The sequence below is a fragment of the Nelumbo nucifera genome, chromosome 4 (genome assembly GCF_055504915.1).
Source record: "Nelumbo nucifera cultivar China Antique chromosome 4, China Antique-T2T, whole genome shotgun sequence".
Taxonomy (NCBI): Eukaryota; Viridiplantae; Streptophyta; class Magnoliopsida; order Proteales; family Nelumbonaceae; genus Nelumbo; species Nelumbo nucifera.
The window spans coordinates 88,349,864-88,375,038 of NC_142652.1; the positions used below are offsets into that span (position 1 = coordinate 88,349,864).

Consider the following 25,175-nt stretch of genomic DNA (forward strand, 5'->3'; position numbering starts at 1 on the left):
TGGAAGGCTGTGGCATTACCTGATGTAGACGCAAATGAGGTAGAAGGAGTAGGCCTAGAATCCACCTGGCGGAGAGTCCTATCATACAATTCCAAATGTTCATGGAAGGAGTTGATAATATCTTCCTTGGGGTCAGAACCGGGATGTCTCTCCTGAGTTACGGAAGGACTAGTCTCTGTCGATGCCATATTAAATGAGTTATACCTTTATGATTCTGCTGGCCTGGTTTCTTGCCCTGATCCGGTGCTGACTTCTTACCCAAATCCTGTGCCCATTTAGGTTTTCCATGGAGATCCCAGCATGTATCTTTAGTGTGTCGTGTCTTCTGGCAGTGAGTGCACCAAAGCTTGCTTTTATCTTCTGATTTTTTCTGAGTGTCACCCCTTTTAAAGCCACCTCCGACATTTGTATCTGAATTTCCCCGGACCGCTAGAGCAACTGACTCCCCTTGTACACCATTCATCACACTTCTTCTGCTTTCTTCTGACTGCACCAAGGCATACACCTCCTGGACTGATGGCAAGTCTTTGCTACCCAAGATTTGTACCCTGATGGACTCATATGACGAATTCAGCCCTAGGAGGAAGGCAAACACGCGTTGCTGTGATACAAGTGACTTATAGGCCTTTGCATCTTCATCACAATTCTAATTTACATTCTGATAGTGATCAAGTTCTTTCCATGTTGATGTCAAATCAGAATAGTACATCGAGAGACTCCTCTCCCCCTGCTTGCAAGTAGAAGATTCAGCTTGTAGTTGATATATCTTGGCATAGTGTCTCTGTTCTGAATAAGTGGACTTCGCTTGTTCCCATATCTCACAAGCAGTTTCAGCCCACATAAAAGTCTTCCTTACACGTGGCAGCATTGAAACCAAGAGCCAAGACATCACCATACTGTTCTCTTGGTTCCACCTATCATGCCCAACACTTCCATACTTCGGTTCCTTTACTCTCCCATTGATGTATCCTATTCGCCCCCTAGCAGTGATGTAGAGTTTTATCCCCCTAGACCACTCAAGGTAATTCAGACCATCAAAGGGAATGACAGACATGGGAAAGCTCATATCCATTCCCCCACTCACTCCATTGTGGCTCCCTGAGATCTCTGAAGTAGCAGAATTCTCAGTCAACATGGTCAAGCAGTTAATCAGTCCCAAACACCAAACTTAGGACCCCTTCTTACTCCACAAAACAGTGCTCCACTCAGTTCACACCCACACACTCGGGTTTACCAACCAGATTGAGCACAAACAGTACCAAATTCCGGACAAAAACTGAGGTAATATTCGGCAGATTTCAGACCTGTATAGTTTTATCAGTCCCCACCTACCAGAATTCTAGAATGTCTAACAACCACTAATCAGCAGGAGAGATCCTTCTTACTTATAGTCAACTCAAACCATTGAGAAGACAGGTCAGCATTGACCTACAGTTGTCTTAACACATGAACAGGATCACATGATCCAAGAAAACTAGGGTTACACAGGTTCGACAGCATTCAGCCGCCCCACATTCATAGGGTTTTCACTCGGCACATGACCAAGGAGAGTAAAGAAGAGAAAAAATAGGGAGAACTGTACCAGTTGTAACTATTCTGTAGTCCAGAATCAGATTTCTTTTCTGCTAGTCTGTTCGATCTGTTCTTTGGGTTGATCGATCTTCTCTTGACAGTAGGGTTGATCGATCTGCTCTCTTTTAATCAGCATTCCCGCTCTGATACCATCTTGACAGTGTAGCCGGCCAGAGATAAGTGGAAGAGAAGAGAAGAGAAGAGAAGAAGAAGAGAAGAAGAAGAGAAGAGAAGAGAGGAGAGAAGAGAAGAGAAGAAGAAGAGAAGAGAAGAGAGGAGAGAAGAGAGAAGGTTTGCAATGTAACAGTACTGGCGGCGCCAGTGTTTATTTTACTATATATAGGGCGACAGAAATAACAAGGGAAAAGACCCTTGTGCCCCTAAGTACAATAACAGACATAACAGAAATAAAAAAAACACTTTAATTAGCCAAACAGGCCCTAACATCTGCAACTAAGTTATTTTAACATTATTACAAGAATCACCATGTAGTCAGCAGATCTAGGGCTGCATGATAGAATAGCTCAAGGACCTTTCGGCCTGCTCTGATACCAAGTAGAAATCACTGATTGCAGTTTTAGATAAATTCTTTGTGAAGAGAAAGAAGAAGAAGGCGAAGAGTTTCAGCAGTAGAGAAGAAAAGAGGAGAAGAAAGGGAGTAGGATGTCAACCAGAATTGAATTAGTTCTGGCTGCCAACCTCTCTTTGTATTATTTACTCAACTTAAAAGAATAAGAGATTACTAGAATGCCCTTAGTAGGGCGGCTACTTAAGTAGCTGAACAGTTACAACTTAAAAACATAAACTAATGGGCCTAAAGCCCAACAACTTCCTAACTTAATCACTTAAAAATAAGAAATAAATAACTGGGCCCAATAACTAGAAATCGGCCCAACTCAACAGGTTCAAAATGGAGGAGCTGGATTAAAGTCTGTATCTCAACCTCAAGGTTTTCATTAATAATAAATGGGTCAGTAAAAGGAAACTTCACAAGCTCAAGAGGGCTGAGACAGGGAGACCCGTTATCACCTCTGCTTTTTCTAATTGTGATGGAAGGCCTAAGTAAGCTGGTGGGAAGGGCTTCAGATTTGGAGTTTATAGACGGTTTTGAAGTAAGGCCCAATGGGACCAAAATCCCCATGTTACAATATGCAGATGCTACACTCCTTTTCTGCAATGCTTCAGAGTATCAAATTATAAACCTGAAATATCTGTTGTTCTAGTTTGAGATTATTTCAGGCCTGAAGGTGAATTTGACAAAAAGTGAAATAATAGCTGTGGGGGAAGTCCCTAATATTCACGAGGCTGAGCTATTGGGATGCAAAGTGGGAAGCCTGCCCTCAAGCCACTTGGGTCTGCCCCTTGGAGCTAAATGTACTTCCAAGGTTATCTGGGTAACAGTTCTAAAAAGGATGGATAAAAAATTCTCAACTTGGAAGTCAAGGTACCTCTCTAAAGGTGGAAAGGTCACACTAATCAAAAGTGTGTTAGCTAGTCTTTCAACTTACCTTATGACCCTTTTTCCTATCCCATCGGAGGTGGCAAAGGAAATGGAGAAAAAGATGAGAAACTTTCTTTGGAAAGGCAGGAAAGAGACTCACAAGTATCATTTAGTGAGCTGGGATCAAATCTGCAAACCTCAATCACAAGGTGGCTTAGGGTTAAGATATTTGAAGTTGTTCAACATAGCTTTATTGGGAAGTTGGCTGTGGAGATTCTCAACTGAACCAAATAATCTGTGGAGAAAAATGATAGAGAAGTATGGCCTAAGGAACAATGGGTGGGATGCTGGAACACCCCCTCAAACCTATGGTTGTGGAGTATGGAAAGGAATTTGTAAGGCAGCTAGAAAGTCCTCCGACTGCAATTTGTGTGGTGAATTTTGACAATGCCTACTATACATACATACATACATAACCTGGCCGGTTCTAGGATGCCGCATGCTCCATGTGAAGGCCCTAGCAACCCCAGGCGTGCTCATACTTACCCTGGCCGGTTCTAGGATGCCGTGGCTGGTTCCGTGATGTTGTGGCCGATTCCACGATGCCGCATGCTCCATGCGAAGGCCTTGGCAACCCTAGGCACGCTCATACTTACCCTGGCCGGTTCCAGATGCCGCGGATGGTTCCACGATGCCGTGGCCGGTTCCACAATGCTGCATGCTCCATGCGAAGGCCCTGGCAACCCCAGGCGCACTCATACTTACCCTGGCCGGTTCCAGGATGCCACAGCTGGTTCCGCGATGTCGTGGTCGGAAACCCATCGACGTGGGCTATTCGAACTACCCTTTGCTTGATTCGCTCCAGTTGGAAACCCATCAGCGAAAATGAAGCGCATGTCTTCAGCCAGCGGGCGAACACCGACCATGAGAGCTCCTATAGGGGCTGACTTTTGATGCAATTCATCATACTTGCAATAGTGTCGCCTATTATGACCGCAAGAAGTTCCGTGTCAGTCTGCCAGCCCTACTGTATGACAAAAGAGGTAGCCCTGGCCATAGAGTCGGACACCACGTACTTGTCACCCTTAGAAACGCCCTGAATAGCGACAAGATCAACAACCGAATATCCCAACGGGCGCACCTTGCGGAGTGTACAGTACCGTTCAAGCTCCTCACATACATAAGCCAATTCTTCCTCAGGCATCATGGCTCTGACGGTGAGAGAGCTTCAACGGCCACGGGTCCTGAGGAAGACCGAACCTCAAGTTGTCGCGATAACAGTGTGTCCACCCCCGCATTCTCGTCCTGACAAGGGGATCGCAAGGATGGTTCTGCACCTACACCCTTAGCATCAGCCACTCCCTTCTCCCTTGGGCTCTCTCTGGCGATCAACATTGGCCGGTACTTGTCCCTAATCCCCCATGGCAGACTGCGTTGGCTCATGTGCGGGCTCTTTAGGTACCACGTCAGCTGGTCGTCCTTCTTGGGCAACCTCAAGTTGACCCACTGGCTCGCTAGGGATCTCCCTCTACAAACCTGTGGGAGATTCTTCCCTTCGCGCAGCGGATGCTTGGGTGATGTCATCGGCAACGACATCCTCAGTTACTCTGACACCCACAGGGTCACTTGGGGGGTCTTCAGTCACTCTAGGGGGTTGCGATGACTGTAACTTACGTACCAGTCTCCTGATGATTGGTGAAACTGGTACAGTGGAAGGATCTACATTACAAGGCATCTGTGATAAGGTAAACCACAAATGATCAGCACAATAAGTTAATCGCAACATGAAAACTACACAAGTGCCCAAGTTCTACATATCCTCTCACCCACAACACCTTCAGGTCGGGCTTGTGAAGCTGCTGCATCAGGCTGAGCATCTTCAGCCTCCACTCGAAAATAAAAGACTATTAGTAAAGGCATTATAATCGCAGCAATAGTAAAGCAGATACAACAAAATGTAAAGTCTTACTAGATCAACTTTCCCAGGCTCCCTCTTACGAGGACGAGGAGCCATCTTCTTCACATGTCCGCCTAAGACGCAGACAGATACAACCTTTTCGGCAGGAATGGGCACCGCTGATTGCACTGACTCTGTATCGGGTGCATTCCTAACTTCGGGTGCAGGGACCAAGGCTCTTGCTTGACCTCCTGTTGGCCCAGTTGTGGCGAGTGCCTATCTTGACCATCCCCAACCCGGGATGATGCTACGTCTGACACAGGAGCGCGTGGCACAGTTGGTGCAGGCAGAACAGTGGTGCGAGGTCCCCTCGCTGACCTAGGTTTCTTCGCTGTAGGAGGGCAGCTGCCTTCACCCTTTTCAATAGTGGGGCGCTTCCCCTTTCGAATGGCGCCCATGAATCCTGCTTTCGGCGAGCTCAGTGAGGAACTAACTTGCGACTGCTCTTGGTCTGTGGCGTGACCCTCAAGGGGAGCCATAACATGACGCGAGCGAGGGCTTGCCTGCATGAACATTTGTAAACCCCCGAAAAACGTGCACAGGTAAGCGAAGTGGAGGGATTTACAAGCTTGGACCCTCCGTCCCTCCCATACCCTACAAGAGGGAACCGAGAACCTCCAGGGAATGCTAGATCATGACGACGGGTCCAGAAGACATCTTCCCTTGAGGATTGTAGAAACTGGGCACCAGGATCACCATACCCGAACTGGCACTGGACCCTATCAGGGCGGTAGGCCATAACTTGAGTACATGAGGTGGTATTCCACATGCTTGTATTCCTAATATTTCCATTTCCGTGGATACCAAGACAATATATTATTGGAATTGACATATTCCCTAGTGAGAACTATTGGCACCATGTGGAGTGCATGAGATGGTATAACGTAAAATGGTGACAATATTGTAGATATGTGGAGTTGCAGTATTATTGCCTGCCTAATGAGCATGATTACCACTTTAAGGCAACTTGAAATTCTTTTCAGACATAAAGGTAAATCTTAGTTTTTGTTTGTTTATAGTAAGAAATTATTTGGTTGCTCTACTACACTCAGTTGCACTTTCTATAAGTTTAAATTTTGCTTGAACTCACTCCATAATGTAGTTTTGACTCTTAAAGAATACAAGATTCAGAAGTTACAAGGAAGAAAAAGAAAATATTAACATACAATGGATATTTGTGTTTCAATTAGTGTGTGGTCTAGAAAACATGGTCCTTTAGAAAGCTGCAAGTACCCTATTAGTTATTTGTTTGTTTGTTTGCCAATGCATCAGCAACCCATTAGCTGATCTTTGAACCCATGTTTTGTCAATGCTTCTCATCTCCTTCATTTAGTTCCAAAGTGATGATGAGTTAAGCTACTTGAAATGTACCTAAAATAACCATCATTTGACCCTTAATAACTCAACAAGATCCTTTTTCCCCTCTCATTTTTCCTCTTGAATACTTGGATCCTTCTAAGATTATTGATAGTAATAATGTCCATGAACACTTTAAATTTGAAAATGCATGAGGTGTTTGCTTGCTTCTTGACATCTTGAGAATGGGAATCTTGGCTTGCAAACTGGCATATCATTTGCAAATATAATGAAGAGAGTATGAACTGATTCTTTTTTTTTCCATTGCAAGCTTGCTATTGAAATGACAAGTTTTTCTTATCCTTGGTTGGTATGAGTTGTGTCAGCAGATCATTTGTAGTTTCTTGTTTCATGGCCTGAGCTTTTCCTTTCAATGTCAAGTAGCAAATCATGTAAAGCGAAGTTTTTTTTTTGGAATATGTGGAAGGAGTACAATAGGAGGATTTTTTATGATGTACAATGGTCACTGAGGAGAATTTTGGGGGATATATGATTTGTTTCTTTTGGATGGATAGAGATTTACTTTGAAAGAATTCAAGGATGTGGACTGCATATTTTGGGGTTGGATTGACCATTCTTTATTGGGGATAGAGAACCTTTTGTATGTACTTGTTATATATGTACCTGTGTTTTCCTTAGACATGCTATAAATTTTTTGAGTCTTACATTTATTTTTACTAGGAGAGTTTTCACATTTATACTTGTTAAAAATATTATTTTCCACAAGTCTGTATTCAATGGACACCACCTGTGGAGGTGGAGAGAAGTCAGGAAGCAACCGTTGAATGCATAATGGCCTGGGTAGTGCACTGGGTTAAAGATATGCAGCTTTTCTTACCCTGTACACACAATGATTTATGAAATGGAGAGAAGTGGCTGCATCCTCGTCAAAGAAATTAAAAGTTAATACCCAATTGGCACCACCTAAGGAGGGGTTCATCAAACTAAACTTTGATGGGAGCAGTATTGGAAATCTGAGTCCATCAGGTGTGGGAGGTGTATTAAGGAATTTGCAAGGACACATTATTGCTATGTTTTCTGGACCAATTGGTCAAAGGGGACTCCACAAGGGCTGAGCTGCTACAGTGCTTCATGGATTACAGTGGGCAAGAGAACTGAATGGCACAATTAAATCATTGAAGGTGGTCCTAAAGTTGTAACTGAATGGATAGGAAATGGTGGGGAAACAGTATGGGGATATAGATATGAGATCAAACAGATTGAATGGATTACAAGGAGTATGTTTATAAAGACATGTTGGGTGTGGAGAAGTGCAAATGGTTTAGCTGATGTTTTAGCTAAGCAAGGGGTTAATAGGATTCGAATGTATTGGGCTTGCTTGTAATTGATATAGTGATATCAAGGTAGGGTACTAATAGCTACTCTGCCTAAGGGCTGTTTGTAATTTTTCCATTCTTTGGTTTTCATTAACAAATTATTTACCTGAGGAGGGCTTTATCAAGCTTAACTTTGATGGAAGTAGTGTAGGTAATCTGGGTCTCTTTGGTGTGGGAGGAGCTTTTGGAAATGTGCAAGGACATGTCATTGGTTTGATTTCAGGACCAATTGGCTATTGGATTCTACAAGGGTTGAGCTTCTTACAGTACATGGATTACAACGAGCAAGAGAATTGAACACATTTTTTCGTAAAGAAAATTGAGCACAAATTTAGTCATTGAAGGTGATTCTAAACTTGTAACTGACAACCCTTGTACTATGCAAAAAAGGTAATTTTGCCCTTAAACTAACAAAAAGGCCAATTTAGACCATAGACTTCAAAAAAAGGCCAACCGTAGGGCGTAGGCAGATAACGCCTAGTGTTAATGAGGCCATTTCACTATCTGTTAAATAATGAATAAGATAATAGGAAATGCTGATGTGGCACTATTAAACTCAAAAAAATGAAAACTTGCAAGTGGGTCCCACTAAATGAAATAAAAATATTTAATATATAATTAATAAATGTTAAAAATAATATATAAGTGGGTTCCATTTGAACTTTCCTCTTTTTAGAGAAAAATAATAGGTGGGTCCCACTTGAAATTATATGCGGGCCTCTCTCTCTCCCTCCCCCTCTCTCCTTCCTCCCATACCATCTCCTCCGCTGTAAGTCCAGAAGCACCCGCTGGAATCTGGGGTCTCCACCGTTGGCATTGCAAACACAAGGATATAAGCAAAACACTTGATATTACGCTTGCAACGGAGCTCCTCCTTAGACTGCAAAGATGCCAATTCTTCGTCACTTTTCGTTGGACCCGAGGGTGGTGCCAAAGGATTGGTCTGAGCCTTTTCCGCCATAATCAGTTCTCAGATGTGTAAGGATTAATAGGCGTTTTTTTTTTGTTTATTTCTCTCTTATTCTTTTTTCCAATCTCTTTTGTTTTCTTTTCTCAGCTTAGCTTTTATTTGGGTTTTCCCTTAGGATGGGAAATGGGAACTGGGAACTGGGAACTAAGCTAAGTTAGATTAGATGTGATTGATATAAATTTATAGAGATGGAATGGATATCTAGAAGCATGTCATGTTGCGCTTTTTTTTCCACTCAGCGTGTTGAATGGTGTCGTTTATGGATTATGTTCGTTGTTAAACGCGACCTCTGGGCTTTGGCTCAGTTTTTTATTTTATGTTCATCGTTTTTTTTTGTTTGTTTGTTTGTTTGACTTGAAGGCTTCACCCGACCTTCGTGTGTGGACCCTTCACCCATCTGGTAAGTTTTCAACCAAATCTTGCTTCAAGGCTTTAGTTAGGGAAGAACAAATCACTGATCAGTACCCCTACAAGAGAATTTGGTGTGCTCATATCACTTCCAGGGTCTTTTTTTTTTTTTTTTTGTGGGAGGCCAGCTTAAAGAAAATCAACACTTATGATCTCCTTCAGAAAAAGAACCACGAAGGATGTTATCTATCTCCTCATGTCTGTTGCTTCTGCCTTAAAGCCGGGTATCTGCCAACCACATCCTGCTTCACTGTGAGGAAACTAGAAAATTATGGAACTTATTCCTAACATTATTTGATTACAGTTGGGTCTTCCCAGAACATGTGGTTGAATGCTTAGGACAATGGTCAGGAAGAGGTTTAAGCAAAAGAGGGAAAACTTTATGGTAATCTGCAGCACATGCTATCTTTTGGAGCATTTGGGAAGAGAGAAAAAATCGGGTGTTTACCAATAAAACAAAAAACTGTGAGGAGCTGATTTCTCTAATCTGTTACAGATGCTTCCTGTTGACTTCCAGTTCAAATTATTTCAGAGGTGTCACATTTGCTGACCTCCAAAGAAATGCCGTAAATTTTCTTCACTCTAATCACATACACCTCAACACTTCCTGCAGTTTTTGATTTGCTGAGGAAGGGAGACAGCTTAATACTTTGATGGGAGTGCTTTTGGAAACCCAGGTGCAGCGGGTATTGGAGGCGTAATTCGAAGAAGAGATGGTACTACCAGTTGGGCTTTCAGTGGGCCAATTGGGATAGCTTCCTCAATAAAGGCTGAAATCATGGTAGCGTTAACCGGCATCAGGATTGCAAGAGACCTGGGTTTATTAAATCTTACCATTAAAGGAGATTCAGCCAATACCATTAATTGGCTCACTAATCCTTACAGTGGGCCTTGGGCCTTAGCTCACTACTTGGCTGAAGCGAGAGGCATCCTCTCCTCCTTGAATGCTCACGTGGGCTGGGTTCTGAGGGAGCTAAACTCTGTAGCTGACAGTCTAGCTAAATCTGGCGCTTACAGGGATTACTTATTCAGTGATAGTTTTCTGCCTATGTAACTCTTTGAGTATCTGATTCCTATGTACATCTCCTCATGTACTTTTCTTATTTCGAATAAAGTTAACCTTTTCTCAAAAAAAAAAAAAAAAACAATTCTATTTTAAGCACGCGAAAGAAAAGAAAGGAGAAGCTGAAGATTCCAGTTTTCTTAGTTTTAAGCGAGATCCAAATGGATGTGTTCTAACAAAGTTATGGCCAATTTATGGAAACCTATGGCTGATAATTGGAAAACAGCGATTGGAATCAATTTTCATGGTGGTCAGGGAACAGTGCCAGAAAGGCATGATGGTGTCTTTGAGGGATTTCTACTGAGAAACCCTTATTCATTTTCTTGCCTTGGGAGAAATCAACTAGTATTACTGTGCAGAAGCAGAAGCAAAGAACTCGAGGGACCCGTTGTTTCACTTGGAATGTCAGGGTCTAGAGGCTGGTCGCTGGAATAATATAGGTGTTTTTTTTCGGTTGGAAGAATAAGAAAAAGGTGTTAGGGGAGCCCAAACGAGATATGATTTCTGGAGTTCCTTTGCACCTACAAGGCTTTAAATAGAGCTTTGAGATGAACTTCGGTAGGATGAATGGCGATAGAATCTTATGGGTTGTGATCTAATATGATGACATTTGATGGTGGGTTGGCACAAAGGACAAAAGCTGCCAAGACGGGAAGTATTTGGATTTTGATTTAAACTCAACAAGAAAAACATGCCTGGATCAATTTCAGTCCTTTAGAGAGATGTTCAATGAAATCCTTCAATGAAGAACATGTGGACTTTTCTTTTTTTCTTTTTTTATTGGTACAAAGAACTTGTGGGCTTTGGATGACTGTAATGCCTGTTTTTTTTATCAGTGAAAATGATTTTATTAATAAAAGGTATGAGAATTAGTACATAGATTGGGTAGCCTCGGCTACCCCAATGTCCAATAACATTCCACCCAATATTTGCTTTACATTCTTACAACATAGCCCAGAAACAGTGTTTCCTATTAGCCCTTTGCTTTGCTAGCTGGTCCTCAAACCCATTTGCTACTCTTGGAGTCCACTGAACTATTAACTGGATATCCCTTGTAATGTGCTTAATTTTCTTGATCTCATTTCTGTATACCCATGGAATCTTTCCATCCTGTTTTAGCCAGCTTATAATCACTTTGGAGTTGCCTTCAACAACCAAATTTCTCACACCTATTTCCATGGCTTTTTGTATTCCAAAGACCATTGCTTTTAGTTCAGCTGTATGCCCGGATTGCCAAAACTGCTCCCATCAAAATTTAATTTGAGGAAACCAAATTCAGGAGGATCCCAACTCCTTACTGCCTTCTTTTTTGCAGATGGCGAGGATGCAACAGACTGTAATGCCTGTTGAGAACCAGTAATTACTCAACAGGCACCGACTCACTTTAGGATTTAAAGTAATCACTCACCTTAAGCATAATATGCAGAAAATACCATTCTAGCATCAACCACCATAGAACAATGCACATATATAGATTCTTCAGGGTCAGCCAATTCTATCCTAAACTAATAATACTGAAAATTACAATTTTGCCACTCATATTTCCAACTTAGAAAAATAAATAACTCCTAAACTGCTTGATCAATAAGCTGGAGTATCCCCCCCCCCCCCACCCCAACAAATGCAAAATAACCAAAATGCTCTCATCTAAAAATACAAAAAAACCTTCATTCCTGACCACTTGACAATTTGTGGAGAGGCAGTTCCTAGGATTTTTTTTTTTTTTTTCTTTTTTAGTACTTGTTTTCTTGTTTTTTTATAGCATATACATTTATACATTTTTATATTTGAACGAGACAGGTTGGGCCTAACCAGGATAAGTCACATGTAATTTAGGGCCAGATTGAGCCTTTTACATGTCATGTACTCGTGTATATGTGATGGCTGGGCTGGGTCAGGTTCAGGCTGGACCTAATGTATGTCTTAACCTATTTGACTCAACTTTGCTCCAATGTAGATCTCCAAAGTAGTACTCTATCAACGGCCACAAGGAAAATGATGCATTTCTTAAATGTGCATGTTTGTCTTATTCCTTTGCTGAAAAATTGAGTATCTTGTAGATATCACTCTCTTTGTGCATATATGGGGGATGATGACATGTTCAGTTCAGATCTTAGTGATGACCAACTTAGAATGAGACTTGGACACATGTCAAACACACCTTGTCAGGTAAGCATATCTTGAATGCAGTTCTTGGTTATCACATAATAGAAGCTTATATTGTATTGAGACTTCAAGTCCATAACTTGGATGGAGTATTTGTTTTCTATTTCTTAATTCCTTATTTTCCTTTTCCAAGAAGACAACATATTTGTTGTAAGAATAATAGAAGATGGAAATCAAATGTGTCCCTAATGGCAGTTGCTTCTTGGTTAACCATCAATGTTCAGCTTTGTACTCTCATCTATAAAGAGCATGTTTTCCATAATTGAATCTTGTTCTTCTTCCTTAGTTTGAGAATAGTGAGTAAACTGTTTTTTATTGCAGGTTATTTTTTCTATGGCTGATGAATATGTGCCAGAGTATGTTGATAAGAAAGCATTAATGGAACGGTAAGAATTCTGCACAAGTCTTGCAAGATAATGATAAATGTGGGGTAGGATATAATTTATATGAGCAAAAGTCATTTGGAAAGGATTATCCATGGTAACAATTTTGTCTCGTGCTACCTGCCGAGAATGTGGTCCCTTGAATGGTCTTAGACTCTTAGTTAATTAATATGGTTTCTAATACAAACACATGTACACAAATTTATGGGCCTTGGCATGGAACAATCTTGTGACTTGTGAGCTGCCAGTAATGCTGTGATTTTGTCTCTTGCAGATTGTGCAAAGCCATGGGAGGAGCAGAGAAAGTTGAAATTGAGTGGGGGAACCATTCCCTGTCAAACAGGGTTGCAGAAGTAGTAGAGGCCATAGTGGACTTTGTTAAAAGAGAGGGGCCCAAAGGTTGGGATGACCCATGGAGCTAATATTGACGTTCCCATATTTCTATGATACTTGTTCATATTTGTTTTAATTCATGTTGTAGCCCTAGCTTTGCATTCACCTTTAATATTTTCTTTTTTGTTCTTGAATTCCCTCATCTTTTCTTTGTAAGAGGTTGGACAAATTGCGGCCTCAATTCCTGTATTTTCTATTTGAATCCGTCGTATGGAGTAGACATTATTTTATTTGTTCTCAGATAAACATTTATTTGGTGTAACATTTCAGAGTGAGGTTTAGGTTATAAAAGCCCAGCTCTATCAGAGAATCGATGAGTCATGAGTTGTCGAGTTTATTTTGAAAAACGGCTAAGCGGTTTGAAGGCAGAGTCCAGGGTCCAACAACGGCTAAGCGGTGAAGGCAGTTATATATGAGCGGTAATAGCGAGTCCGAGTCATCGTTGTTGGACCCTGGAGATCATATATGATATGACTACCATTATTTTTGGGTATTATGTAACTACACCAGTTAAAGTGTGTCCAAATGAGACTTCCACTTTAACATCTGCCCCGGTTCTAACAACATGGCTTCCCACTTGTAATTATTGAGATCTCATTGCGTGGTTTTTTTATGCAAGTATTTTTGGGTACGGGAACTGATGGTGCACGATCTGGATACTTCTAGTTGGAAGATGATCCAAACTCCAGTTGCGTGGCAAGTTAGACCAAGTTGCAAAATAGTAGATCAGAAAACCTGGGGTGGCTAATCCGGTGAGGCTGCTCCGATGCTTAAGTCAGTACTATACTATGGATGCGAGCTGAGTACTTGAGTGTTTGAATGCTAGTGAGTAATTAATCATGCACACCTCTCTTTTTTCTCGTCTCTAGGTCTTTGGGGTTGGTGTCTTTATATAGGCATTGTTTAGCGTGGGTCTCACGCACTGCATCCGAGATTTTCGGGAGATCATGCACACCTCTCTTTTTTCTCGTCTTTAGGTCTTTGGGGTTGGTGTCTTTATATAGGCATTGTTTAGCGTGGGTCTCACGCACTGCATCCGAGATTTTCGGGAGATCATGTCTAACCGATCTGAAATCCTTGGAGGTAAACATCATGCACGTTGACCATCCTCCGGAATGTTTGGTACGTGGGCCAACTTCCAAGAATCGTGGGAGTGTCGGGATATGCATGCCGAATTTGTCGGCGAGCACGTCTCGCAGGTCGCCACCTAGACCTCAGTCAGGTCGGCACGCCCTCGAGGGAGGTTGCTCCTTGCGTTGAGGTCACTTCGGCTAGTAGCGAGGTGCTGCAGGTCGGCCCTAGATGAAGTGCTTCTAGTCGATCTAAGTTGTGATCGAGGTCGCCAGGTTGGTGGTGAAGGCAGGTCGCCAGGTCTAGGCGAAGAGAAACCACGATCTGGGACTCCAAGTCATTGCTTAGGTGGTGTCTATGTGTCAAATTGTTGTTCCAAGATGCCATGTGTCATGATGTCATTGGAGGGCCAAATTCGGCCTCATCAATTGCCCCCCACTCCCGAGTTGAGAGTAGCTCGGCGAAGGGAGGAGATTGCTCCTTCTGGCCTAAGATGACTGATTCAATCAGTTCGTAGTCGCAAGCATTGATCTGATTTACTTCTCAAATTGGAATAGTTTGAGTGTTTGCTGCCTTACGTAGGACCTCGCTATCTTGATTCTCAGGGCACGAGAGCAAACTCATCCTCTCGAGGAGAGGTGAAGCAGGTACCCCGAGGACATCTACCTTATTAGGGATGTAACCGTCAAGGGGTTATGCAATCCGACCATTACCTCGAGAGCGAAGCTTACCATGCTGTCCTCAAAAGGGGGTTCTAACTGCGTGACTGCTTTATTAGGTCGCTCCACCTAGGTAGACTTCGATGCAATGTCACTTGAACTGGTTCTCAAAAGAGTAGCCAGTGAGTTCGACACGAAGCCTACAATCGAGGTAGAGGTCTATTGTGAAGAGATCAGCCAAGTTTGTGTTTGTCATGGCGCCCAACCGGTATGCCGAATATGTGTTGTATTTTGTCCTCCACTCCATTGCGTAAAAGTTTTCTAAGTGTGGATTACCCCAAGGTGCCAAACTGTATGCACACCGATGAGGCTAAACGCGAATTGCTTTTTTATTTTGCCCATGCCGAAGAAGCGACTAGGTATATGCCCGAGCTGATGTAGATAAGTGTGGATTACTAAAGAAGTGTCGGGCTGACAAGCTAGGCTCTAAAAGGAATAACCCGATCTCAATGTATGCCGAAGTGAACAGACATTGTAGAGTATGTGCCCGTCCTACCTGTGCACAAGCTACTTTTTTATTTGCCCATGCCGAAGAGGCGACTGGGTCTCATGCGGTGCCGAGGTCATTTATCAGCTCGACACCTTAGCCCTTGGGCTTTGGGAGCGACTCGCGGTCCACTCTCCTTATCCTTATTTAACTGATGTGCGACCTGACCTTTCCGCCTAAGCGGGTGGTCATTCTGTAGTAACTTCTCATATGGCTACTTCTACGTCATCCTGTGGGATTATCTTCTTGGGTGAGTGCTTGCGAGACCACAACGTACATGTTCTGCCCCCCTTGCGAGGGCATAATGTTGTTGACGGTGTGAGTCGGCAGTTCAAAGCCACGGTTGCACAGCATTAGCCTCGTTAGTGACACCGGTCATCCACTCCTACAAGAAGCCACTGGGAGCTCGACCTACGGGGCAGCACTACTGACTTTAGGTCACCAACTCGCACAGGAGCCTTGGAAGGCTCGACCTGCAAGGGCGTCCATGCAGTTCGTTGGCCGCCAACTCCTGTGGAAGCCACGAAGAGTTCGTCTTATAGAGGCGACCTCGCGAAACAAGGCTGATGAGACCTCGTCCTGGCTGACTGTTGTTGAGGATGAATTGAGGATGTTCTGTTGTTGTCTACCTCGGCCTTCTCCCATGCTTAGATCTGGAAATTCATACTTCATCTCATAGAACTGCTACGCTTCAATCCCAGCGGGAACCACTGATGGCTCTACCACGGGGAGAGGGGTGTTCACATACAGTAGCGGTGTATTTATCTAGGGCACTAGGGGTGTTGAGTTTGGCCTGAACTTATTTACTTGTCACAGGGGAGTTCTCCAGGTTCATCATAGGTGTTTTTGTCCCCCAGTAATCGGTATTCATTCTGGGCGTTGATGCTGCTCAAAATGCCTTTGAGTTCATAAAAAATGGAAATTAGAAAGTGGGAACTTTAGTTTCTAAAATGTGAGATCTTAGCTTTTTGGAAAAAGAGGACTTAGCTTTTTAGAAGGTGAGAACTTAGCTTCTTGTAGCATTTTCCACAGAGAACCTGGGGTGGAAGATGATCCGAACTCCAGTTGCGCGACGAGTTGGACCAAACTACAAAATAGTAGATCAAAGAACCTGGGGTGGCTAACCCGGCGAGGTCGCTCCGATGCTTAAATCAGTACTATACTGTGGATGCAAGCTGAATACTTGAGTGCTTGAATGCTAGTGAGTAAATAATCACGCGTACCTCTCTTTTTTCTCCTCTTTGAGTCTTTGGGGTTGGTGCCTTTATATAGGCATTGTTTAGCGTAGGCCTCACGCACTACATCCGATATTTCCAGGAGATCGTGCCTAACCAGTCTGAAATCCTTAGAGGTAAACATCATGCACGTTGAGTGCAAATATGTACTCGATGTAGATTTTCTACCCGGTTCAATTTGCATCCCTTTGTTTGCAGTTATGATTCGTACTCTTATTTGATATAATATTTGGTATTCGGTGTCATGCACCATTAATAACTTCCCCAGACCCCTTTTTTTCCCAAAGTGCTGGTTGTGGGATTTAATTCATCGACAACGCTGGAACAAACCAGCTAACATACCAACAAGCCAGCCCTTGGTTGGTTCAAATTCGATTTATTTGTATATCTAAATACCCAATTCAAAGCTCAATAAACTTGTATAAAACTATAACAAATCTATAAAAACAAATAAAAATAAAGAAAATATATTGTTAGTAGACAAAAAATGCCCTAAGTTCTGCAAAGAGATCGGGTGCTGTTCCAAAAACCTCTAAGGAGATCTATCCAATGGAGCAAATGGCAAGCTCTAAGAGTCCAAAAAAAAAAACAATAAGCCCTTCAGTTCATATTCATAGTCCTGATTTTAAGTCACCGCATAAATTTCAAATTGAATTGGTGCCTAAGTGTTCATCAAAAACCAAAAACCCAAACTGAATTGAAGAAATTGAATAAAAAATTCGGTTTACTTGTGGCTCAGTTTGGATTAACTTAAAAGAAAAAATAACGGTTAACTGAATCAACTGATAATATTTAGGGAGTGGGAGGGCTTTTCTGGCATTTCATGAGCTGCAAGACCCGGAACACCATGAATGCCATGAAGCTGTATTTGGTAAAATCCGGAAAGCCGAAAATGAATTTACACGAGAAACAAAATCAATTTTTCCAGTGAAGTTATCTCAGGTAGCTTCTCTAAAGCAATTCTATCAACCCTCCCAAACGGGCCCTTAGTGGATGGGTCGTTCCAAAATTGGCAGGAAGAGAGAAGCAACGTACAAGCATTTGCTTTGCAGACACGAAATGGACGGGGCTGGACAAACACTCAGACATGCCTGTATGGGTTTTGTCATGGTTAGAGAAGTTAGTGTAGTTCCAATGAAACGTCCTTCTCAACAGTGCCCTTTCATATTCTCTCATCCATGAAAAGGAAGGGAAAGGAGTGAAGACATATTGGAAGTTTGGAGCTCCTTACAACTTTTAACACTCAGCGCAAATGTATTTTCTGCGTTTTTATGTGTGGTTTTGATCAATTTCTTTTCATTACATAAAATCGTTTTTTTATACACATGAAACTAGGGTTGCGTTTGGAAATGATACAAATGGAGTATAAATCCTGATTCAGGGTAAATTTGTAGTCTGGTTCACTTTTGCCTGTGTTTAGTAACATTACATTTATGTATTGACAAATGACAAACCAATGCATATTTACATTGGTAATAAGACGTAAAAGTACATCCATAAAAAAGAAGTAAATTTGCATGTGGACTTCTGATAAAATAAAAAAGTATGTTTTATTGGAATTCATGTTTGCATCCTTTACAGTTAAGAGTCTGTTTGGTAAGAAGGTAAATTTATCGGTGCAAAACTAATCCAATTTTACAATTTATATGAACCGTTTTATACTCTACATATTTGCATTCACACTTATTTGCATCGTTTCCAAATGCAGAATAAATGGCTCATTTCAAAATGAAATCGTTTTCCAATCCAAATTGGTTGCAAATTTTTATTTTCTCTGCCATCAGTAGATGACAAAACTTAATAATTTATGGTTGCATTTCAAAGAGGGTCCCTTCAGTTCAGTGGATGAATATAGAATCTGATGTGTAAGCGCTACCAATTCACCTTTATAATTTATTCTTCTTGTTCTTCTACTTTTGCTGCTAATGCTGCTGCTGTATTTGTGTTCTAAATTCTAATACAGTTTTGGCCTAAGGGTGCAATTTGGGCGGTTCCGAGTTGGGTTTTTATCACAGTTTGAATGGTTCCAACCCAAAAGCCAAGACCGATACAGTGCAAATTCTTCAAATCAAAGAGATTACATTGCTGCAACCCGTAGTCTAATTTTAGAGCCAACCAACGCTATGTTTGGTTGTTTAGGTTTCCATACCTTTCCCTACCTTTTCCTTCAAACCAAACATAACTTAAAATTGCGTTTGGAATCAGTGTAAAATGTCATCGGTGTAAAAATACACTGATAGTGTTTACGCTGAACCGTAAAAGTGATCATTGCTTTTTGAAAAATACACTAATAAAATTGCTTTATAAGGTTTTACATCAATTATTAATGTAAAACTCCACTCTATCCAAATACATGCAAAACTGAATCAAAGTGGAGTTTTACGTCAATCATAATTACACGCTCCTTCCAAACACCTACAAAACTGAACCAATGCAAATATTACATCGATTCTTGATTTACATTGCTTTCAAATGCAGCCTAAGTGCAAATATGCAGGGTTTCAATTTTGGGACGACGCAGGTTAGAGCAATTGTAAGTTACAAATCCAGAATCTAACTTGCACCCCTACTTTGACCCCATGAGAGGCCGGTAAGGTGCTATATTGTGACGGTTCAGCCACCATCAGCACGCCATCTAAGTGTCTTGGGTTGGGTCCTTGTACTCTTTTTGTAAGGGGGGTATGCCAATGGCAATTATGTAAATAGTAGTATGAATGTATAGTATTTTGATGTATCCTTTTGTCACTCCCCCAAAAGCTTAACGTACTCTTTGAGGGGAGGTAGGTAGTCGAGTGAGCTCATAAGCGTGTAAAGGTTAAGCACGAGATCCCCTCGACACTGTACTGTGTGCTTGTGCTTACCACTGATTAATGCAATACAAGTTGCCTTTTGTCTAATTTGTGTGCACTCTTGTTTCCTTTTGTGTGTTGTTGCTTGCATTTGTAGGCTTTCTCGACCCCAATCGAGCGCCGCACGGGGCCCCGTCGATTAGCCCCGTGACAGTTGGTATCAGAGCCTCGTTGACACTAGTGGTTGTCAAGCGCAACAAGTCCCTTTCGTGCCCCGCAACAACACCAGCCAGATGAAGAATCGTGACACGCGAGAGGAGATCCAGGAAGGGATCTCACGGGTTTATGATGAGGACGAGCCTAGAGGTAGCTCTCCCAAGGACAAAGGCATCAGCTCAAAGCATAGCAAGCGTGACAAGTCAGTTGACAGGCTTGCGACCATGGACAAGCGCATCATGCGCTGTGAAGCAGTGGTTGGCGAAACTCGTGACCGTGTGGACGAGCTTCAAATCAACCTTGAGACCGTAGCATCGGTCGTGGAAAGATTGGAGGACCAGTCCGGTGACAGCTCCAACAGGCCAGATAACCCACTAGAAGACCTGGTGAAGTGCCTACAGATCCAGCTTGAAGACTTGAAGGGCGAAGTGACCCTTCTGAAGAGGCTGATGGCCAGTACAGCCAGCACACCTGCTGCTCCAGCCCCTCCAAAGATCAAAGTCCGCGAGCCTACCTCATATGCAGGGACCCGCGATGCCCGGGAGCTTGACAACTTCCTGTGGCAAATGGAACAATATTTCACTGCCGCCGAACTCGTCGAGGAGGCGGCCAAGGTGCGTACTGTTGTTATGTATCTTACTGATGTTGCTATGTTATGGTGGCGCAGGAGATGTGCCGATGCGGAGCGAGGATTATGCTCCATTAATACTTGGTCCGTGTTCAAGAGCGAGATAAAGTGCCAGTTCTATCCAGAGAACGTGGAGTACCAAGCCTGTCGGAAGCTCAAGAACCTAAAACACACGGGCTCATTGCATGAGTACGTGAAGGAGTTCTCTGCACTATCGCTTGAGATCACAGACATGTCAGACAAAGACCTTCTCTTCAACTTTATGGACGGCCTACAACAATGGGCCGAGCTCGAACTCCAGAGACGAGGTGTGAAGGACCTCGCCACAGCCATGGCCGTTGCTGAACAACTGGTAGACAACAGGCGACCAAGCAAAGACGGCCCCAAACCCAACTCATATCAGGGCGTAAGCAAGATAGGAGGTGACAGGAAACCTTACTACGCGCCCAAGGGAGACTCTGGGCCAAGTAAACCCAACACTTTTAAGTTCTACAGGAGACCCGAAGGAGACACTGGATACAGAGGTGACCAGTTTGTGAAGAGAACACCTCCGGCACCATGCTTCATCTGTGAGGGAAAGCATTGGACTAAGGATTGTCCTAGTCGGGGGAAGCTCAATGCCTTGCTTGCAAAGCTTAGTGATGATGAGCATAGCGAGGAGGAGAAGGAACCAGGGGAGACAAGAATGGGGGCTCTACGAAGACTCAATGCAATGAAGAAGAAGGCGAGCCCGCAAGGAGCATCGAAGTTCAAGCCGAAGGGATTGATGTATGTAGACATTTGCTTGAATGGTAAGCCCACAAGAGCCATGGTGGATACTGGTGCTACTCACAACTTTATCTCTATGGAAGAGGCATCCCGAGTAGAACTTGCATCTACCAAGGAAGTCGGATGGTTGAAGGCTGTGAACTCTAATGCCAAACCCATACAAGGTGTAGCTCATGGGGTGGTCTTGCAACTTGGTGACTAGGAAGGGATGATAGACCTCTCAGTCATGCCCATGGATGATTTTCAGGTTGTTCTCGGCATGGACTTCTTAACTCAAGTAAAGGCGGTGCCCATGCCCTTCCTCAACAAAGTGTGCATTTTTGAAGATCAGGCTCCTTGCATGGTTCCAGTTGTGCCAGATACCACGTCCACCCCCAAGATGCTCTCAGCATTGCAACTCAAGGATGGAGTGCGGAAAGGAGAGACCACTTACCTAGCCACATTGGTGGACTCCAACCTGCCTGATCCACCAACGATCATATCCCGTCAGCGATTACAATGGCACTATAAGAATTCCAGGACATCATGCCTCCCACATTGCCGAAGAAGCTTCCCCCAAGGAGAGAAGTTGACCACAAGATTGAGTTGGAGCCTGGAACCAAACCACCAACACGCCCGCCATACAGAATGTCTCCTCCTAAACTGGCCGAGCTACGCAGACAGTTGAATGAGTTGTTGGATGCTGGATTGATTCAGCCTTCTAAGGCCCCTTTTGGAGCACCAGTCCTGTTTCAGAAGAAGCATGATGGATCTCTTCGGCTCTGTATTGACTACCGAGCTCTCAACAAGCTCACCATCAAGAACAAATATCTCATACCATTGGTGGCCGACCTCTTTGACCAGCTCAGCAGGGCCAAGTACTTCACCAAGCTAGACCTGAGGTCGGGGTACTATCAAGTGCGTATAGCCGAAGGAGATGAACACAAAACAGCTAGTGTTACCCGCTATGGGTCCTTTGAATTTCGTGTCATGCCCTTTGGACTTACCAATGCTCTAGCCACCTTTTGTACATTGATGAACAGAATATTTCATCCCTACCTAGACCAATTTGTTGTTGTGTATATTGATGATATTGTAATCTACAGTAGAACCTTGGAGGAACATGTTGACCACCTCCGCACTGTTTTACAGGTCTTGCGGGACAATAACCTATTTGTGAAGAAGGAGAAATGTTCTTTCGCCACAGAAGAGGTGGCCTTCCTCGGTCATATAATCCGAGCAGGCACAATTAGTATGGATCCAGCTAAAGTCAAGGCCATTCAAGATTGGGCACCGCCCACCAGGGTCATCGAACTTCGCTCCTTCCTTGGCCTCGTGAACTACTATCGAAGATTCATCTCTGGATTCTCAGCACGAGCCACTGCCCTCACCAACTTACTGAAGAAGACTAGTATGTGGACCTGGAGTGAATGTTGCCAAACAGCTTTTGATGATTTGAAGAGAGCTGTCTCAGCAGAACCTGTCCTCGACTTGCCTAATCCAAGCAAGCCGTATGAGCTACACACAGATGCTTCTGATTTTGCTATTGGCGGGGTCTTGATGCAAGAAGGACATCCCATCGCCTTTGAAAGCTGCAAATTGAATGATACAGAGAGGAGGTACACTGTACAAGAGAAAGAGATGACAGCCATCGTCCACTGCCTCCGCACATGGCGACACTACCTGCTTGGCTCCAAGTTCGTGGTCAAGACTGACAACATAACTACTAGTTACTTTCAGTCTCAGAAGAAGCTGAGCCCTAAGCAAGCTCGATGGCAAGATTTCTTAGCGGAGTTTGACATGACTCTAGAGTACAAGCCAGGGCCGATGAACAGGGTTGCTGATGCACTTAGCAGGAAGGCCGAGCTTGCAGCACTATCCACAGGTGAAGGTCCCTCTCAAAGCCAGATCAGACTAGACCTCATCAAGGAAGGACTCCAGAAGGACCCCATTGCTCAGAGCCTATTGACAGCGGCTCATGAAGGGAAGACTAGGCAGTTTTGGATTGAAGAAGACCTTCTTTTGACAAAGGGAAGGCAGATATTTGTGCCGAGAGTTGAAGACTTGAGGAAGACTCTCCTACGTGAATGTCATGACAGCTTATGGGCAGGACATCCTGGGTGGCAGCGTACCTTGGCACTTCTACAACATGCCTACTACTGGCCTTATATGGAGCAAGATGTTCGAGAATACACAAGGACATGCCTGATTTGCCAGCAAGACAAGCCCGAACGTGCCAAGCCTCTTGGACTCCTACAACCTCTTCCAACTCCCTCACAACCTTGGGAGAGTGTTTCCATGGACTTCATCAGCGGTCTTCCTAAAGTGGGAGACTATACATCCATCATTGTTGTTGTTGACAGATTTTCCAAGTATGCCACTTTCACCCCAGCACCAAAGCACCTTTCAGCTGAAGACACGGCATACCTTTTCTTCAAGCACGTAGTGAAGTATTGGGGAGTCCCACAGAACATTGTTAGTGATCGGGATCCCCGATTCACTAGTGCTTTTTGGACAGAGCTATTCAAGCTTCTTGGCTCGAACTTGAACTTCTCCAGCAGCAACCATCCAGAGTCAGATGGGCAGACAGAGAGAATGAACTCCCTCCTTGAAGAGTACCTCCGCCATTTTGTATCAGCTACACAGAAGAATTGGGTTCGATTGCTGGACATTGCGCAGTTCTCTGTCAACACACAGAAGAGCTCCTCCACCAATCAAAGTCCTTTTGAAGTCATCACCGGCCAACTACCAAGATGTCCGCACAGCATCGTCAACGACCATCAAGGAAGAAGCCCTCGAGCCTTCACTTTCACCAGGGAATGGAAAGAATGCCTTGACATCACTCGAGCCTCCCTAGAGAAAGCCTCTAGAAGAATGAAGAAATGGGCCGATTTGGGTAGACGACCCGAGAACTTTCAAGTAGGTGACCTAGCCTTAGTAAAACTCCATACCCATTGCCTTAGGTTCTTTCGAAGAGTTCATCCCGGGCTTGTGAGAAAATATGAGGGACCCTGTGAAATCCTAGCCAAAGTAGGAGCTTCAGCCTACAGACTCAAACTACCTCCATGGCTAAAAGTACACCCTGTCTTTCATGTAAGCCAACTTAAACCCTACCATGCCGACAACCAAGACACCTCTCGAAACCAAAGTCAACGCCCACACCCATCCTACCAACCACCCAAGAACCGATCCCTTGACTCCATCCTCAACCATAGGTTGTCCCAATCCTCCCAAACATCAAAATGGGAGTACCTGGTGAAGTGGAAGGGACCTGCAGAAGAAGACACTTGGGAGCTTGCAGAAGACCTCCTTCCGTTCGTAGTGAAGCTGGACGAGTACCTGAGGAAGAATCTTCGAGGACGAAGATTGAATTGAGTGGGGGAGACTGTGACGGTTCAGCCACCATCAGCGCCATCAGCACGCCATCAGCACGCCATCTAAGTGTCTTGGGTTGGGTCCTTGTACTCTTTTTGTAAGGGGGTATGCCAATGGCAATTATGTAAATAGTAGTATGAATGTACAGTATTTTGATGTATCCTTTTGTCACTCCCCCAAAAGCTTAACATACTCTTTGAGGGGAGGTAGGTAGTCGAATGAGCTCATAAGCATGTAAAGGTTAAGCACGAGATCCCCTCGACACTGTACTGTGTGCTTGTGCTTACCACTGATTAATGCAATACAAGTTGCCTTTTGTTTAATTTGTGTGCACTCTTGTTTCCTTTTGTGTGTTGTTGCTTACATTTGTAGGCTTTCTCGACCCCAATCGAGCGCCGCACGGGGCCCCGTCGATTAGCCTCGTGACAATATGGCAGACCTATGGATTAGTAGGGTTAGTAATGTGGTGCACATAAGGTCCACTACTAGAACAACACAGAGAACCTGTATACTAATAATGGGTTTGAGCCCATACCTCCTCGTATCAAAGGATGTATGTCATGCAACGGACTGAACTACAGGGTTGTTGGATGAGATTTAAGCAACTAAAATATTAAATAAGAAAATAATTAATTAGGACTTTCTGATGAATCTATTTGAATTGCAAGTAGCATTTTTATTAAGTTTAAAAAGGTGAAAGCTTTCATTAGGCTGCATTTGTTTGGGGTGCAAATGAGGTTTAATACATATATGTACACAGGTTTAGTTACCCAAGTAAATGTAGTTATTTGGGTAAGTTTTTCCTGAGAAACACTTACCCGGGTAAATGTATTTATCTATATTCTTTTATTTCTTATGTAAA

At 43.4% G+C, this 25,175-nt stretch overlaps 1 protein-coding gene across 1 annotated transcript in view; it reads left to right on the forward strand.

Annotated features, from left to right (window-relative positions):
- The window catches only part of LOC104612631 (alpha/beta-Hydrolases superfamily protein), a 56,398-nt gene extending 43,042 nt beyond the window's left edge, over positions 1–13,356 (forward strand). The window contains exons 7-9 of the mRNA XM_010280130.3: positions 12,165–12,273; positions 12,592–12,656; positions 12,928–13,356. Of these exons, the coding sequence (XP_010278432.1) occupies positions 12,165–12,273; positions 12,592–12,656; positions 12,928–13,075 (322 nt within the window). The 3' untranslated portion in view covers positions 13,076–13,356. The remainder of the gene's footprint in view (positions 1–12,164; positions 12,274–12,591; positions 12,657–12,927) is intronic.
- Positions 13,357–25,175: the final 11,819 nt, after the last annotated feature.